At 40.5% G+C, this 17892-nt stretch overlaps 1 protein-coding gene across 4 annotated transcripts in view; it reads left to right on the forward strand.

Moving 5' to 3' along the window:
* Positions 1-17892, forward strand: part of il1rapl2 (interleukin 1 receptor accessory protein-like 2) — a 470217-nt gene that overhangs the window by 432967 nt on the left and 19358 nt on the right. For all 4 annotated transcript variants that reach the window (XM_026186343.1, XM_026186354.1, XM_026186326.1 and 1 more), the window contains exon 10: positions 17771-17892. This exon is cut by the window's right edge and continues 19 nt beyond it. In XM_026186343.1, coding sequence (XP_026042128.1) covers positions 17771-17892 — 122 coding nt within the window. The remainder of the gene's footprint in view (positions 1-17770) is intronic.

Consider the following 17892-nt stretch of genomic DNA (forward strand, 5'->3'; position numbering starts at 1 on the left):
TATTTTAATATGAAGTCAGGTTAGTGAAGCAGCATTGAAGCAGAGTGCAACAATGAGCGAGGTAATCGAGTTCTGTCGTCTCATACATACCCATCAACTCATTGTTTGTTAGTTAACAGAAATGCAAAAACCTTTAACATTTCAGTCAGTGCTAAAATCTGATAGGGACATTTCCTTCTCTGGGATGTTACATGTGACATTAGTAAACATGGTCACCCCTCCCTGAGCCTGGTTCTGCCAGTCTTCTTCCTGTTAAAAAGGGAGTTTTTTCTTCCCACCATCACTGAGTGCTTGCTCATAGGAGGTCGACCGAAATGAATTAAATTGATTGAAATAAATTTTCAAGCTGTTGGTAATATTTTCCATAATTACAGGAATGGGATGACATTGGCCTTAACTGTCAGTAAGAAAACAAACATGTCAGATTCTCTAAAGATCAGAAGATTTCATTAAGTGCATTTAATCCTTAAGCAATGTTTGTTTTAAATGACAGGTTTCTGAGGTGCATTCATTCAAAGAAGCATAATTTTTTGCTTCCACGTTAGTTTTACGTTGTTTTTTGTACTCTGGCTTGCTAAATATAAGACCATGTCTGCTCCAGTTACCTGGGACTATTCCAGTCTCTTGTTATGATTCTGTTAACAAGGAAAACCCATCCTGCTCAGTGTTTTCATTGGGTAATAAATATTTGTGGATGTGAACAGCTTCTGAGATAATTAAGATTTAAGCCCATGGCGCAGCCATGTTTTTGTCTGTAGAAACCCTCGTTGTATTTGAAATATGTAGTGGTGAGACATATTTGAAATATGTCCATGGGCTCCCCTGTGTCACCTATTGTAGCCAACCTTTACATGGAGGAAGTGGAAAGGAAGGCTCTTGGCTCTTTCAAAGGAAGAGTACCCAGCCACTGGTACAGATATGTAGGCGACACCTGGGTCAAAATCAAGACACATGAAGTGGAATCTTTCACTGCGCACATTAACTCTGTGGATAAAAACATCAAGTTCACCAGGGAAGACACAAAGGACAACTGTTTGCCTTTCCTGGACTGCGCTGTGCACATTGAAGAGAACGGCAACCTCAACATTGAAGTTTACCAGAAGCCCAAACACACGGACCAGTACCTCCTCTTTGACTCCCATCACCCTCTAGAACACAAACTTGGAGTAATCAGGACCCTACACCACCGGGCAGAACATGTTCCCTCTAAGCCTGAAGGGAAAAAGAAGGAACACACACATGTAAAGGAAGCATTCAAAACATGCGGTTATCCTAATTGGGCGTTTATAAAGTCAGTTTTGAGATCCCTTCCCAGACGCCTTAACACCCACTCACATCCTGGGCCATCTGACCTCAGGAAATCACATGATAGGGTGGGGCCAGGTTTCACAATGAGGTCACCCGAAACCCTGGCTGATTGTGACCCACACCCGCTTTCACACCTTGGCTCATGTGATTAGGTAGAGGATCATCAGGGGGTCCTTTTGTCCCTCTTTGGGGGGGAAACTCCCACTGGGTTTAAATCTGGGACTCTCCACCATTTGACCTTAGAACTGAAGAAGCTTCTCGGATGAGAGGTCAAACGTCTTCAAGCAACTCAAAGAAGTCCAGACGCTTTTCTTTCCAAGCTCCTTAGACTACCCTACAATAATTAGGGATGGGTATTGATAAGATTTTAACGATTCCGATTCCATTTTCGATTCTGTTTAACGATTCGATTCCTTATCGATTCTCTTATCGATTCTTTTTTTTTAAAAAGGAGAACACTAAGGTCGATTAGCTTAGAACTGTGTTTTATATCTTCTCTTTGAACAAGATAGAAATTTAGGAGTAACATGGCCTTACAAACCCAACAGTGAGATCTTAAGAGATCCACAGCCTACGGCTCTTCAATGGGGTGTCACAGGGTCCCCAGGAAAAAAATGTATATGTAAAATAATAAAATAAATATTCTCCTGTAGCAATAACAAAGTGTAACATAAATTATTCTGTAGCAATTACACAAGAATATCCAGTAATGTCCTGCCTACAATTAAACACATTCACTTACCAAAGTGAAATCGGGGGCATCTGCTGTGGCAAATGGGTGCAAGCCTTTGACCACAAAGTTAGTCACTGCTCGGTGACATTCGTCTATCCCGGCCTGAAAGGAGACGCTACCGGTAGACTGCAGCGAGAACTGCCAGCATCTGAGCCAGCCAGACTCTGTCTCTCTCATCATGGTTATCTAAATGCAACGCACAGTAATAGCAGTTTTTGTAATAAGGTAAATCGCGCTAACATAATATGCAATGCTAATTGATTAGTTACCTGCAGTATTAACGGGAGAGGACGTGGAAACGCTACCGCTGCTGCTGGGTTGAGCTTTGCTAGTCCGGAGCGGATCAAAAACACGACATTCGTTGAAAGCAATCGCGTGTTTTTTGAGCAAATGCTTTTGCATATTCGTAGTGTTTCCTCCCTTTGATGAAATCTCTACTTTGCAAGTATTGCACGTTGCCCTGTTGTCATCCTTTCTCATAAAGTGTAACCAAACTTTTGAGCGTTTGTGCCGCTCAGGCGCCGTGTTTCCTACTGGGTAAAAGACGCTACTCAACGTGATGACGTCATTCGGGGCGACTGGAATCGATAAGGGAATCGTTTTTAAAAGTGGCAAACGATTCCAAGGAATTGAAACAGTGGGAACCGGTTCTCAACAAGAACCGGTTTTCGATACCCATCCCTAACAATAATATACACAGAAAAAAACCCAACAATCATATGAGTAAGCCTGCAGTGTGAGAGCGAAGTGCTCTAATAGGGTGATATGGTACTACAAGGTCATTAAGATAAGATGGGGCCTGATTTTTTTAAGACCTTGTATGTGAGGAGCAGGATTTTGAATTCAATTCTGGATTTAACAGGAAGCCAATGAAGGGAAGCCAATACAGGAGAAACATCCCGCCTCTTTCTGGCGACAGAGGCCAAAGCCCAGAGAAAAAAAAAGGAAGAACCTAAAGAGACATTAAGACAGAATAGTAAAGCACCCCTGAAGGAGCAGATGAATTGTCTGTCTTACCCCAGCTATCAGCAGAAACTAGTTTCCCTGAATGCCCACTATATGAAACCAATGTATGTAATGCAAGAAAGCAAGGACAGGCAGAATTGGAGAAATGTGAAAAGAGATAAACAGGCAGGGAAACGCAGCGGGAGGCCGAACGGGGCAAGGAAATAGAGAATAGGGCCGAGGTAATAGATGCAGACAGAGAGATAAAGATTAGGAAGGTGAGGGGTGACTGAGAGGATTGGGAGAGATGAAGAGAGGAGAGACACACAGAGAGGGGGTGGACTAAAAACAGGCCTTTCTCTCTCCCCGTCTGACTCCTGCTGGATGCCTTGGGTGTTAAATCTATCTTACTATACTTAACTAGCACCCCAGGGACGGACACACACACACACACACACACACACACACACACACAGGATCACACAGACACACACCTCCAGAGGAGGTCAGAATGAGAACTGTAGGGCCCTCATCACTTAACACTGTAATTACCTACAGGAAGCTGTGTGTGTGTGTGTGTGTGTGTGTGTGTGTGTGTGTGTGTGTGTGTGTGTGTGTGTGTGTGTGTGTGTGTGTGTGTGTGTGTGTGTGTGTGTGTGCATATACAAAAAACGTATACACATATACTTTCCCCTCATGGGAGGCATTAAGTTGAATGGGATTGTTTTGTCAGTGTGTGTTCTCCCAACACACACACACACACGGGCGTGTGCATCAGCACAGCATGAAACCTGAAGTAGGTGTATGTACATGTTGAAAGCGTTCTTATCAGCTCTGCCTACAGGAGCAACCGCACAAGCAGCTGCAAATGAAGTCGAGGTATTCGATATGTTGGCGTGCTCTGTTCCACAGCACGCTCACACCGTCTTGTCTGTTTGTTTTCTTTATTTCCTCTTTAACCCCTGGCTCCAAACAGTATGGCACAAAAAATGGTATGCAGCCATTTTTTGCACTTTCCACATCTTAGTTGTCCCAGAGCTCAAAACTCTTTCTTTCTCAGCTTCTCCTCGTTCAGAACTCCCGCTCTGTAATCATCTAGACTGAAAGAAAATGAACAAAAGATAACAGGTTTAACCTGGATTTAGCTCACTACGTACTTCAAGAAAGAAGCTTTTCCTTATAGCTCATCACCTGTTGGGAAGTTTTTAACTCGGGCTTTAAACCAGGTTTGTCAAAGTCATTTTACATCTCAGGCCACATGTAGTTTGATCTGAAGTGGGCTGGACCAGAGAAACTTACCTTTTACTGAAGTAGTTTACTTGCACATTTAATTCCTGGGATATCCTAATATAAGAAAAAGAAGTGAAATTTAAACAGCACTTCTTGCTTTTCTCTGCATTATAAAGAAAAGCTGCAGGTAATGAAAGAAATCTGTCAGCACAATTCTTTGGGCTTAAATTGTAAGAACTTAATGACCAGAATGTCTTTGTGAATACACAGAAAATATCCTGTTTTATTTATTTTACAGTGGAAACTATATATGCAAAAAGACATTTCTATAGCAGAGGAAAAAAAATGGACTTTTTCTGTCGTTAATTTTTTTATCTATTACTTCATTGGTTCATACAATATGAATTATTGTTGGGGAGGTTGTTATAACTAGGGCAAGTTATGAAATGTATGAAAATACAGTTAAAAGTCCTAAATTTATGTCCTCCTTCACATTTTCCGAAGATATCAAGTGGACCGGATTGTCTTTATTGGGCCACTTCTGTTCCCCGGGCCTTATGTTTGACTCCCCTGCTTTAGACAATGTCCCAAACAGCTAAAATAAGGTCTCAGTTCCTGACCTCCATCATCTCCTCTGTCATGATAGTTCTCCATATTTAATTGCAGAATGGTTATGAAGGTTATAACTGTTTAAATGAAACTGCGTGTCCGTGTGCCGCTCCATGATAAACGAGGACAGCACTGAAACCCGAGCAGCTGGCCTCAAAAGTAGCTGAGACTTGCTGTTTAACAATATGCGGAAATTAAGTCCGAGTCTCGGGGTTGACTTGTATAGCAATTAAACTAATAACCACTTCTGAGTAAAAAGAGTGTTTAAAAATGACCAGTGCCTTTCTTTGAGCAGACAGATCACTGCAGCGCTCTTTTTCTCGGTCTCTCGAAAACAACAACAACTATAGATTTGAGTTTATTTAAAACTCTGCGGCTCAGCTATTAACCACAACCAGAAACAGAGAACGTTAGTCTATTTTCTGCTGCTCTGTGTTGGCTTCCTGTATGGTTTTGGGTTTATTTTGAGGATTTTCTCCTATATGCAAAACCCCCTACAGCAAAGCAACAGCATCCCTTGTTTACACTTCCATCTTTTAGGAAACCACAGTAAAGCTTTTTTTAACTTCTTGTACGCTCTGTTGCACTTTAAAAAAATGTTATTATTTATTGGGTTCATTCCACCTTTTAAAAAAAGAATTTAAATATGAGAACTCTGTTTGATTACATCCTCTCTCAGAGGTCTTTGAGGTCGAATTAGTTTTTAGCCCACTTTTATCAGTATTAATGTTGAGGTTTCTATTCTTTGGTAACGTCCTGCGTAGGGATGGGTATTGATAAGATTTTAACGATTCCGATTCCATTTTCGATTCTGTTTAACGATTCGATTCTTTATCGATTCTTTATCGATTCTTATGTTTTAAAAAGGAGAACACTAAAGTCGATTAGCTTAGAACTTTGTTTTATATCTTCTCTTTGAACAAGATAGAAATTTAGGAGTAACATGGCCTTACAAACCCAACAGTGAGATCTTAAGAGATCCACAGCCTACGGCTCTTCGATGGGGTGTCACAGGGTCCCCAGGAAAAAAATTGTAAATGTAAAATAATAAAATAAATATTCTCCTGTAGCAATAACAAAGTGTAACATAAATTATTCTGTAGCAATTACACAAGAATATCCAGTAATGTCCTGCCTACAATTAAACACATTCACTTACCAAAGTGAAATCGAGGGCATCTGCTGTGGCAAATGGGTGCAAGCCTTTGACCAAGAACTTAGTCACTGCTCGGTGACATTCGTCTATCCTGGCCTGAAAGGAGACGCTACCGGTAGACTGCAGCGAGAACTGCCAGCATCTGAGCCAGACTCTGTCTGTGTCTCTCATCGTGGTCACCTAAATGCACAGTAATGGCAGGTTTTGTAATAAGGCAGATCGCGCTAACATAATATGCACTGTTAGTTGATTATTTACCTGCCGCATTAACGGGAGAGGACGTGCAAACATTACCGCTGCTGCTGGGTTGAGATTCACGAGTCCGGAGCGGAATTAAAAACACGACATTCATTTAAGGTCATCGCGTGTTTTGTGAGCAAATGCTTTTGCATATTCGTAGCGTTTCCTCCCTTAAATGAAATATCTACTTTGCAAGTATTCCAAGTTGCCCTGTTGTCATCCGTTCTCGTAAAGTATAACCAAACTTTTGAGCGTTTGAGCCGCTTAGGCGCCGTGTTTCCTGCCAGGTAAATGACGCTCCGCAACGTGGTGACGTCATTCGGGGCGACTGGAATCGATAAGGGAATCGTTTGCAAAAATGGCAAACAATTCCAAGGAATTGAAACAGTGGGAACCGGTTCTCAACAAGAACCGGGTTTCGATACCCATCCCTAGTCCTGCGTTTATTCCCCTGTTGGAGTCATAAAGACGAACTGCGCATAAGTAAATAGTTACTAGTTTGAGCCAGAACCACCAGAGATTTGCCAATAAATGGTTAGTGCTGAACCAGTCCTGTATCCTCAGCATTTATTGTAACATACTATGAACTGGAACGTTGTAACCAGCTGGATGTTTGTGTGAAAATGAATTTGGTTTCAGTTCTAAGCAAATATAGCTTTAACCTAAATTAATTGTGTTTGCTCTTTATTCTTTTTTTTCTTCCTGGTAAAAGTGAGTTATTCTTTCTCACTTTCGCCAAGTGCTTGCTCATGGGGGTATCCTCTGATTGTTGGGGTTTTTGCTGTATTACATCCCCAATCAAAAGTTTAAGACAGCTTGGAAAATGGCAAAAAAAAATCATATTTTCATGGTTGGATCTTAAAAAGATTCCAAGTCGAGCTTCAACTTGTAACAAGAAGAACTGGGAGTGAGACAAAACTTTTTATTGAAAATAACACTTAAACTGAAACAGGCTGTTTTACAGCTGATCCAAAGTTTAGGACCACACCTCCAAAAAATTTCGTAAACCCCCCAAAACAGAAATCAAAGTTCAGACATGAACTCAGTGATGAGGAGCTCCACTGTTATTGTTGATCACTTCAATAATTCGTTGCGGCATGCTTGATGTAAGCGTTTCCATGAGGTGAGCGAAGTTTCTCCAAGTGTTGAAGACGGCCGCATGAAGGGCGTCTGCTGTCTGGAACTGTCGTCTGTTTCTGTAAACTTGCCATCCATCCCCAAAGGTTCTCAGTTGGATTTAGATCAGAGGAACACACAGGATGGTCCAAAAGAGTGATGTTACTCTCCTGAAAGAACATTGTGTACTGTAGCGTTGTCCTGTTGAAAAACCCAGGCGTTACCACACAGACGAGGGTCACATAAGAGAAGAAAACTCTCTGCCACCTTTCAGTGTTGCATGTTTGGTGCAAATGGTTGATTCTGTGGTGTCCAAGGAGACGAGGCCTTTGAAGATGTTTGTTTTTGAAGCCTTTTGTCAGGATGAGGTCGTAGACGAAAGAAGGAGGACCCAAACGCTGGACTCACAGGTAGGTGAAGATTGGTGTTTTATTGTCAACGGAGTGAACAAACAGAACAGAAGTAGGAAACGGCTGGCCGGCTGGACGACTGACTGAATGGATGAATGAAAGACTGACTGACAACTGACCGGCTGACCTGACGGAACTGAACAGAGGACAACCTAACAGCGGCGAGAACAACATCACAATAACATCAATGACACGACATTGGACTGGTTGAACTGAGGGACATAAATACACAGGCTGAGTGATGAGAGATTAGAACCTGGTGAGTACACAGCTGAACATAATGACCTAATGATAAACGGGAAGAGGACGGAACATAATGCACATGGACCAAGGCTAACACAATAAAACAGGAGGTGAAGCAGACAGAATATAAACAGTGAACATGAACTAAGAATACTGGGTCAAAGACCCAGAAACCCTGACACCTTTCAGTCTCAGATGCCATCTGATGGTTATAGGGCTGCAGTCGGCACCAGTAACTGCCTTAATCTGGGTCGAGGATCGTCCAGTGTCTTGATGGACAGCCAATTGGATCCTCCGGCTCAGTGCTGGTGAATTTTTTTGGGGTCTTCCACTTGACGTTTGTTGTTCCATAACCCTCAGGATCATTTAAGAAACTCCAAATGACTGTCTTACTGCGTCCGACCTCAGCAGTGATCACGTGCTGTGAGAGACCCTGCTCATGTAGTTCAGCAACCCGACCACGTTCAAAAAGGGAACATTTTTTTCCCGTTGCCATCAGAACGTCATGACAGTGTGACTACTGACAGAAAATAACAATGAATCCACATTTTTGCACAGATTTGGCCTTTTTAAGGCATATGGTCCTAAACTTTGGATCAGCTGTAAAACAGCCTGTTTTAGTTTGTTTTCAGTAAAATGTTTTGTCTCGCTCCCATTTCTCCTTGTTACATGTTGAAGCTCTACTTGGAACCTTGTTAAGATCCAATCATGCAAAATAGGAATTTTTTTTTGCCATTTTTCAAGTGGTCTTAAACTTTTGATTGGGACTGTATTGTAGGGTCTTAACCTCTCAGTAAAAAGCTTGTTTGTGATTTGTGCTGTATGAATAAAATTGAATTGAACTAAATATTTTCATCTGGCACAGACTTAATTTTAATTATTATAATAAAGGTTTTCAGGTCTATGTTACATTGTTACATACACTGTCCTCTGCTGTAAAGCACTTGCCATTTCTCATATGAAAGGCATGAAATAAGTAGTAGCTCTTAGGGATTTTCTTGTACTGAAAATTCGTTGACATTAACTATATTCCTTTTGCACACACTGTGACTTACTCACTCACTGGTGCCAGTTCAAAGACAGCTCCATCTGTAGTGTCATTATTTTATTTAACTTGGGGAAGTTATAACATAATAAATTGCTTGATTCCGTTTTTGGATTTTACATCTAAAGGCACTATACTTTCTGATTATAATAAGAGATAGAGAAACTGCTGACCAAAGGTTAATCATAACTAAAATGAAATTAAGGTCTCTAAGGGAATATTTAAGCCTTTTAGCAATAAATCACAGCGCTCAGTCTTTTAAGAAACATGTCACACTGGATGAGGTCATCTCTGCACATCAGATGCCAAGTTCAGCACAAAACACGAATATCACTTCAGTTTGCCCAAAGAATATATAATATGTGTTTATGCATAAAACACTTATATTACACTGAGCCATTGTAATCAGGAAACCTGCTGATTAGCTGGACATGGATGTTTTTGCAGACATCTTTGTGGACTGTATCTGCTGCAACACTGAAGCATCTTTAGACTCCCTGGTTTGGTTTTACAAATTCATGCACTGCATCAGCTTAATTTTTTTATTTTTGTTGGCTTGCACAAAATTTCTTTGGATGCTCATTTTTAAAGGCGCACAGGAGGCTAAGGTGCCAGGCTCTGACTGAACAGAGGTTGCACACAGAATTCGAAGCAGAGTCACAAATTGATTCAGTTGCTTTTAGAATTGGTACACCTCTCATTGCTGGGCCTTAAAAGCCTATTAAAAGACTACAAAGGTCACAGACACAATCAAGATGTCATATTTTTCCCTAAACGTTTAACCAAATGCAGTAAACAGGTGTAGTGATGCACTAGATACAGTGTAGGAAATTCTTATTTTGTCAGTTTATAACTTTTATGTAATGTGTTTTTTGGGGAGTATGATGATGTTCCATCTCTCACCATTAAAATAAAACCAGCATAAAAATTAGAGACTGTTCAGTCCATTGTAAGTGAGCGACCTGACAAATTCAATTCGTATGTGCTCAGCTGAACTACAGTTAAAAGAAGAAAAACAGCCACAAAAACAGAACTGTTTGTACAGTCAGTAACTATCATCCTTAGTCCGACTAAGCAGACTTATTTATAATTCCCACTTCAAGTCAGGGCTATTTAAAAGTTCGCTAACAGAGCTGACTGTTCCAAAGCCTCCTGCCCGAAGCCTCGGAGCTCATAAGGTCACATTTGGGTGCCAGAACTCGACATGACAGCCTAAACAAAGCACAAGTTATCTTAAGTTAGCGCAAGTTATCAAAGCTTGATTTCCTGCACTGAGTGTGTGTGATTGAATTAGGGTGTGCTCTCACTCTGCAGTGACCCAAGGTAATGGGTTGATGCATCTATGTTGCACGCATGCACTCACATGGACACGTGCACCTACAGTACACACACCATCCACATCTGCTTATTGCAACTGACAGAGCATAAAGAGCTGCCTTCAGCACCGTGACGAGAGTCTTACTAGAAAGAAAAAAATGGAGGCAAGGAGGGAGATGGCCGGAAAGATCGGGAGGAGGATTGAGAGAAATGACAAACTGGAGGATAGATGGGGAAAGACATGGACTTAGTTTCTCAAATGTCACTCAAGGGTTTGTTCGGGGGTTGTAAGGCTTTGAGTTTGGGCTCACCACAGGCTCCGGTTTGACAGGATTGAACATGGATTTATGGATGAGGAAGGGCAACAAACTCCAGACTTTCCCTTCAATCGCCTTTCCAAATTTGATATCATACTGTGTCCCTTTCCTTTTGTAGAACACACTTTTTTCTTTACAGTAGGCCCATTTATTCTGAAGCTTGTTTACGTGTTCATCAGATACTTTCCACTCCACCTTCATGCCATTATACATCTTTATTTGTTCTGTGCACTAGCTGCTCTAGCTATTTACGGCTATTGTCAGGATATTTCAACTCAGAATGAGACTGACGCTGCATTGGGATGGTAGCCAAACTCCATGAATATGACTAATGAGCAAGAATTGAAGTTGTCTTAATCTAACAGTCAAAGCAGCAACGCTCAGGTTTAAAAAATGAAGCCAAAGTGAACAAACACAAATTGCAGTTCCTGAAGTGGCCACTTGAGTTTGGATCATGCATTTCTATCTGATCTTTAAGTGATGATGTGATGGATTCTGCTTCCGGGTCCAAACTACTGTGTTTATTAAGGCTGTTGGGTTTTTAACATGTTTTTAATATTTTGTATCTTGTTCTATTTAATCTCAACAAGCCCCTAAAAACAGTCAGTGATCACTGTCAGCCTCTGTTGGTTTTTATTGCTGCTGTTCATTTTAAAGCTCAGTTTTTAAAACCTTATGATGTAACTCCGTCTGTCTGGTCCGTTTACAGCATCCTGCCATGCGATCGCATTTGTCCCTGACCACCAAGAACACTCATGTTAACTTTTATCGAGTGGAAAAAGTTAGTGTTCATCCTCCAGCTTCAATGTGTTTATGCTAACCATAGCTGTGTCGCTAGAGAGCACGTAGCACATCATTATATACCAGCTAGTCCAACTTCAGTAACCCTACAAACGTCACTGCTGTTTAGTTTTCTGTCTTCATTTATGTTGGAAGTGATAGCAGAGCTGTACGTTTGAATTCTTTCAGAAATCTCTGTCAGAACATGCTATATCATGTTTAGGTGGAAGCTAGTGAGCTAACTTCTAACTCTGTTAATTTAATTCTGTAATAATCCTGTTTTCATGGATGCCTGGACGTTAAACTTAATTGTTACACCTGGTAAAGCAGCAACACTGATCATTTTATTAAAGATGAAAGAATTTTAGGTTTTAACTCTCAGTGATGCCGCAGTGTTCATTTGACTTAAAGACCTGAAGCGGAGTTTGGACCCGGAAACGGCTAACGACGTCAGACTTAAAGACCGATTGTAGCACATGGGGGTGTAGCTGATCTCTGTCTATGTGCCCTTTGTTGATTTGGTTAGCCCCTTTTTTCTTATTTTTTTGTTATCTTTTATATACAGTCTGTGCAGTCTTTATACATTGGAACCACTGTATATAGACTGTATATAGACCACTGTTTCTGAGGCAGAATACAGTATCTGACCTGTCTGCACAGAGAGCCTTTAAAAACCTGCCTACTAGATAGAATATTACTATAGGCTGTACTAATTCCAGAGGCAACACAAGGTTTGAGTCTTTAAACACTTCATGGGTCCAAACTGAACAATGGTGTGACAGATGGTGTGTTTGGAGTCCAACATTCAGATTATTTTTTGCTATTAATAATTGTTGTTTTAGACATAATACTTTAGCAGCAAATGCAAAAAGCATTCCTGTCAAAGCCAGATGAATGAGATAAAAAACAAACGGGGAGAAAGAAAGCAAAGGCGGTGGATGTGAATGAGCTTTCAGTGCAATAGCATTGGGCTGTAAAGCCCGAAGAAGAGAACGAGAGTCTGAAAACTTATGTTAAAAAAAGAAAATCTTTTATCATATTCTTTCCTTTACATGCAGACACTGTCACCATTACAATTCCCAATTCTTTTTATGCCTAATAAGTAAAAAGCATGCTTAAAAATCCAACTTCAAAATTCTGCACCCATTTTCCTGTGTGCTGATATCAGGAGACGGCAGCAAGTGACTCATTACTAATGGAAAATATCTGAGAAAGATAGATGAAGGGGAGCCAGTGGTGACAGAGTGGGTGTGGGGGGTGCAAACTGAGAGAGGAACACAGAGCGAGGAGATAGGGATAGATATGGATGAAGGCAGGAGACAGAAGCAGAGATTTCTAAATGTGACTCATTACAATGAAGCAATGTGAGTTAACTTTACTGTAGAGAAAATATTTGGCAATTACTGGAATTTCACTATTTTTCTTCCCGCTCTTAGACCACCACCCCTCTACTCCGTCCCCCACTCACTGCTGTCCCTGCTCTGTCTGCTGTTAGGCGTATCTAGTGAAGGTAGTGTTTGGCTGATGGGAGCAGAAGGGTTAGAGAGACGTCTACTGGTGAAATGTGGTAACTTCAGCTGGTTTATTAACTGTAGTGGTGAATAAAAACAAAGCTGCATGGTGGAAGACTTTAGAGATGAACTGCACCAGTATGTCAACAATATTTCAGAGCAGATCTTGTGTTTTATAAATTTATCCTTAAAAATAGCCTTTATTTTGTCATGCAATTGCAAAAAAGCATGACTTGGCCATAAAATCAAGAAAGCAAAAGAACTCAAATTGAAAAAAGAACTGAAAATCGTGCGATAAATACATTCCAGTTACAGCTAGTGAGGAAAATACAGAACTGCCAAAGCTGGAATTTAACGTCTGAATCCAAACGAACATTTGCAAAGAGTTATTCGAAATCTGGGAAATTATGCAAATTATTAACACATCTAGGATGACATGTTTAGTAAATTTGACTAAAAAGGCATCACAATTATATGCAAAATAACATTAAATTCATTAAAGATTAATGCATCTTACAAATCAGTGTAGAAAGCATCTACAAACAGGCGCTCTCATTTTATGCTCTTAATAAGAGTTTTAACCCTTTCAGCATAGTGGTCACTACAGTGGACAGCTATTCAAAGGCTGTTTTCTTGTATTGGGGTCAGTGTTGATGGGATACTTGCTCATAAAACACTACCTTGGACACTGATGCGTCACTCCATACCTGCCACCCACTGGTCAGCCAGTGGACATGTAAAAAAACCTCTTATGTTTAAGAAAAACATCCTGATTGAGGTTGTCATAATTCATGCATGAAAGGGTTAAATGTGATATTGTGTGGTTATATTTAGCTTCCAGGGTTTCCTGCAAAGACACTGCTTACAACTGAAATCAACAGATCTTGAACGTTGTATTTTTTTTATACAATTATTATTTCTTCTTGAAAATTCTCAAGCGCTGCTATTTCTTGACATTTTAATCATGTCAGTATTATACAGTATCCCAGATGTTCAGCACAGGAATGCATCCTGCAGGGTCACACAGATCTTATTGAACATTAAGTAGAAAGTTTAGACGACTTACTGATGAAGTACATTTTGCTCGTGGCACTTTATCTTTGCATTATCATGATCCCACATTGCTTCCATTTCTATTATAAATGACCTCAGTGTGTTTTTATTACAGTCAAGGATTTTTATCAAGTTCTCAATTTCTGATCACATAACTAAGAAAAATGTACTACTCTATTGTTTACAAAAGGCACAATAGTACAGTACCCTGTAAAGGTCTTACTAAGGTTATTAAAACATGTGCAAACACAGAGACAGTTCTAACAAGCTTAAGTCTTAGATAGTCTTCAGGAATCGTTCTCCAGGCTTCTTGAAGGACATTCAAAGCTCTTCTTTGGATGTTTCTGCTTTTTGCTCTGTTCCCTGTCCAAAGGATCCCACACTGCTTCAATCATGTTGAGATCCGGGCTCTGTGGAGGCCGATCCATGAGTGACAGTGCTCCATGGTCTGTTTCTCTGTCCAGTTATGCTTTTACTGTATTGGCAGTGTTATGGATCACTGTCATGTTGAAAAAATGAAGCTGGTGTCATTGCATGGTGGATCAAAATCTGACAGTATTTTTCTGCATTCATAATTGCATCAGTTTTAAGAAGCTCCCCAACACCACTTACTGAGATACAGCCCGAAAGACAAAGGCAGTCTCCACCATGGCTGTAGGCATTCACTGGTGTACATCTTTCCTGATCTCCATACATACCGTACTCATAATCATTTTAATCAAAAATTTCCCCATTTGGAGTCATCACTACATTATACCTACTGTCTGATTTTCAGTCCAGTTCTTGTGTAAGTCAGCCTCAGAGTTTCCTCCCTGTTTCCCTTCCTGAAGAAGCGCTCCTTGACAGCCACCCATCCACTGAGACCATTGCTGATGAAGCTTCAGTGAACAGTAGATGGATCAGCTAAAGGGTCAGATGCATCTCTCAGGTCCTGTGTCAGGTTTTTGCTGGATTTCTTCCTGTTTTTTAAGAACATGACATTCGCATGCTGTCTGTCTGCTGTGGATAGCTTTTCAGACCTGCCACATCTTCTTTTGTCCTCCTCTTGTCCAGTTTCCTCATTTTTTTTGACTGCACATCATGTCGAGATGTGCCAGAGCTGAGAGCTCTTTGGGAATCGTGTTGCTTGTGAAAAGATTTTGTTTTATATCTGTTAACTTAACTCTCTGGTTTGTCAAACCATCAATATTTTTTATAGATTCAGCTGAACAAAAGTTGGGTTTTTGCAACAGCCTAAAGATACTATTTAAAATTGGTTCTTTTGATAAGTTTTATATTATGTGCAGAAACAACCGACGCTAGTTTATCCCTAGTTTGTCCCTAGTTTGTGTTTGTGTTTAATATCCTGATTACTGTATTAACCCAAACACAAAAAGGTCAGAGAAGAAGACAAAGACGACAACATATTAACTGTTAAATGTTCTGTTTAAATATTCTTGTTGTAGAGTTGTTAAGAATAAAACGTCGAGCATGTGCATCACAGATATGATCACAGGGTCGTGTTGTTCTTCATTTAGCCAATTATATCTGACAGTTTGGAAAAACAGGTAGTGTTGTGTCGCCAGGCAGTGTCTGATATGTTAGCTTAATAGTTATAATGACAGACTAATACTGTATCGTCAAAACCGAGAGCCACTTACTGAGAGACACCAGAAAATATTAATTAGGGATTTTAGTTTAGTTCAGACAAAACTACGTGTACTGCAGTTATTATTGGGTGCAATTGTTAATGTACTTTATGTTGAATTTTAACAATGGACTCACTTACCCTCTACTATAGTGTGTGCTATTCCTCACCATGACTTGATAAATCCATCCAAATAACTGTGTGTGTGTGTGTGTGTGTGTGTGTGTGTGTGTGTGTGTGTGTGTGTGTGTGTGTGTGTGTGTGTGTGTGTGTGTGTGTGTGTGTGGTGTGTGTGTGTGTGTGTGTGTGTGGCGGGTACACTAATGGATCATATTTCCCATGGTGTCATTCACCAGCCGTGTTCCATTAATCTTCCATGCACTCATATTGCCTTGATAGTACTAACATCCATTCACACAACACAGTCTCAGCTCACACAGGTGTGTGCCCGACGCGCTGCTGTAATTTCACCTGTTTCTCTTTATCTGAGTGGTGGACTTACTTTGTAGTCTGCAGTTTGGCGAAACACAGCATTACTGCATGTTCAATATGGTGACCCTAAAAAATTAACTAACTGCAACCAGTGAAAACATGCACGCAAACTGTAAAACGTGCACTGATGACTACTTACAACTATCAAACCTGCAAAAGTGTGGCAGTGCGAGTGTTCTCTCGTGTGTACCGAAGGTGGAATTATTGTCTCTCTAGCCTTGTGAGCCTTTACTCTTAAACAAGGGAAAATCTTTATCTGAAAACGTGTTTTTAGTTTGCCGTTCACAAATTCAATATTTTTCCTTCACTGTCAGACTGTCAAATGTGGTTCATGTGTTTGGAAAGCTCGACCTTTTCTTAAACATAACCAAGCAGGTTTAAGTAAGCAAACTGCAAATAAAAGCTAAAAAGGAAAAAGACCTTCTGAAAAAAAGCTTCTCTAGTCGATGCATGTTGTGAAAAAAAAACTATTTTAAGCTACAACTACGAAAGCAGCAGCAGTAGTTCCTACTTCTGTGTAAGTTTATACACAGTGGATTGTAGTAGCTAACATCTCCATCACCTGAAAGTAGCCATATTTGAATCACTACATGCTGCACACAGCTTTTATACCATTTCCAAAGAGCAAAATGCTTCACAACTTTTCATCTGTTGCTGGGAACACTGGGTGGATGTAAAGTGGTTACATGATAATTCACTATGAACCTGCCAAAAGTCAAAGACTGAGTGCTTAGAGAATGTGCCACTCAACTGGGGAAGTCATTGTTGTGAAAGTCTTAACTTTGACCCAATGCAAGGACTTCTGCATTAAATAAAACTCAAAGGCTGACGTCTGTCTGCTAACATAAGTGTTAACATCTGCATGTGTCTACCTCGTCCCTACCACAGCTGCATGAATGCATTGAATGAGCTACTGAAGTGCTGTAGACGACTCTGTTTTGAGAAATGTAAAGCCAGAGATATCAACAACCTTGCCCTACCTTCAACACCAACCAGTGGCAGCAGATGGCCCCGCCCCTCCCTGCACCTGGTTCTGCTAGAGGTTACTTCCTGTTAAAAGGGAGTTTTTCCTTCCCACTGTGGCCAAGTGCTTGCTCGTCGAGGGGTCATCTGATTGTTGGAGTTTTCTCTCTATTGTAGGGTCTTTGTTAATTTATTAGCTTCTAATTAAATAGACCGCCAGATGATTTTGTGACTCTCATGTTAGCGCATCTGGTCCAGTGTGTTTCTGTGTGCATTTGTCTTTTTCTGGGCTTCATTGGTGTGGTTTTCTGCGCTTTTTTTTTTGCAGGCCGTTAATAACGCCTCTAAATGCAGCTGCGAGTTATCAAAAAACACATTCAAATGAAAAGCTGATATCAGCATTCTGCATGTTTGTGTGTGTTTGTGTATTTTGTGTGAGTGAATGAGTTTCCAGCTTCACTGCCGATTTGGAAAAATGTGCCAATCTGAAGATAATTGAAGTAAGATTGTTGTCAAAGCAGTCAGATGTGAGCAGTTTATTTAAAAAAAAGCATTATCTAAATATGTTTTGAAAAGCTCTGAGTTATTGGGGGGGAATTTTGTTCTTACATCAGTTAGTATTCCTCCAAGCAGACTGATCACTGATATAAATTTGTTGCTGTGTATCTCTGGCAGATATGTACCGTCTGGAGTTAGCTGGAGGCCTTGGGGTCATATTGCTGCTGCTGGGAGTCCTAACCGCACTTTATAAATGTTACAACCTGGAGATCATGCTCTGCTACAGGAGACACTTTGGG

The sequence above is a fragment of the Astatotilapia calliptera genome, chromosome 2 (genome assembly GCF_900246225.1).
Source record: "Astatotilapia calliptera chromosome 2, fAstCal1.2, whole genome shotgun sequence".
Classification (NCBI taxonomy): Eukaryota; Metazoa; Chordata; class Actinopteri; order Cichliformes; family Cichlidae; genus Astatotilapia; species Astatotilapia calliptera.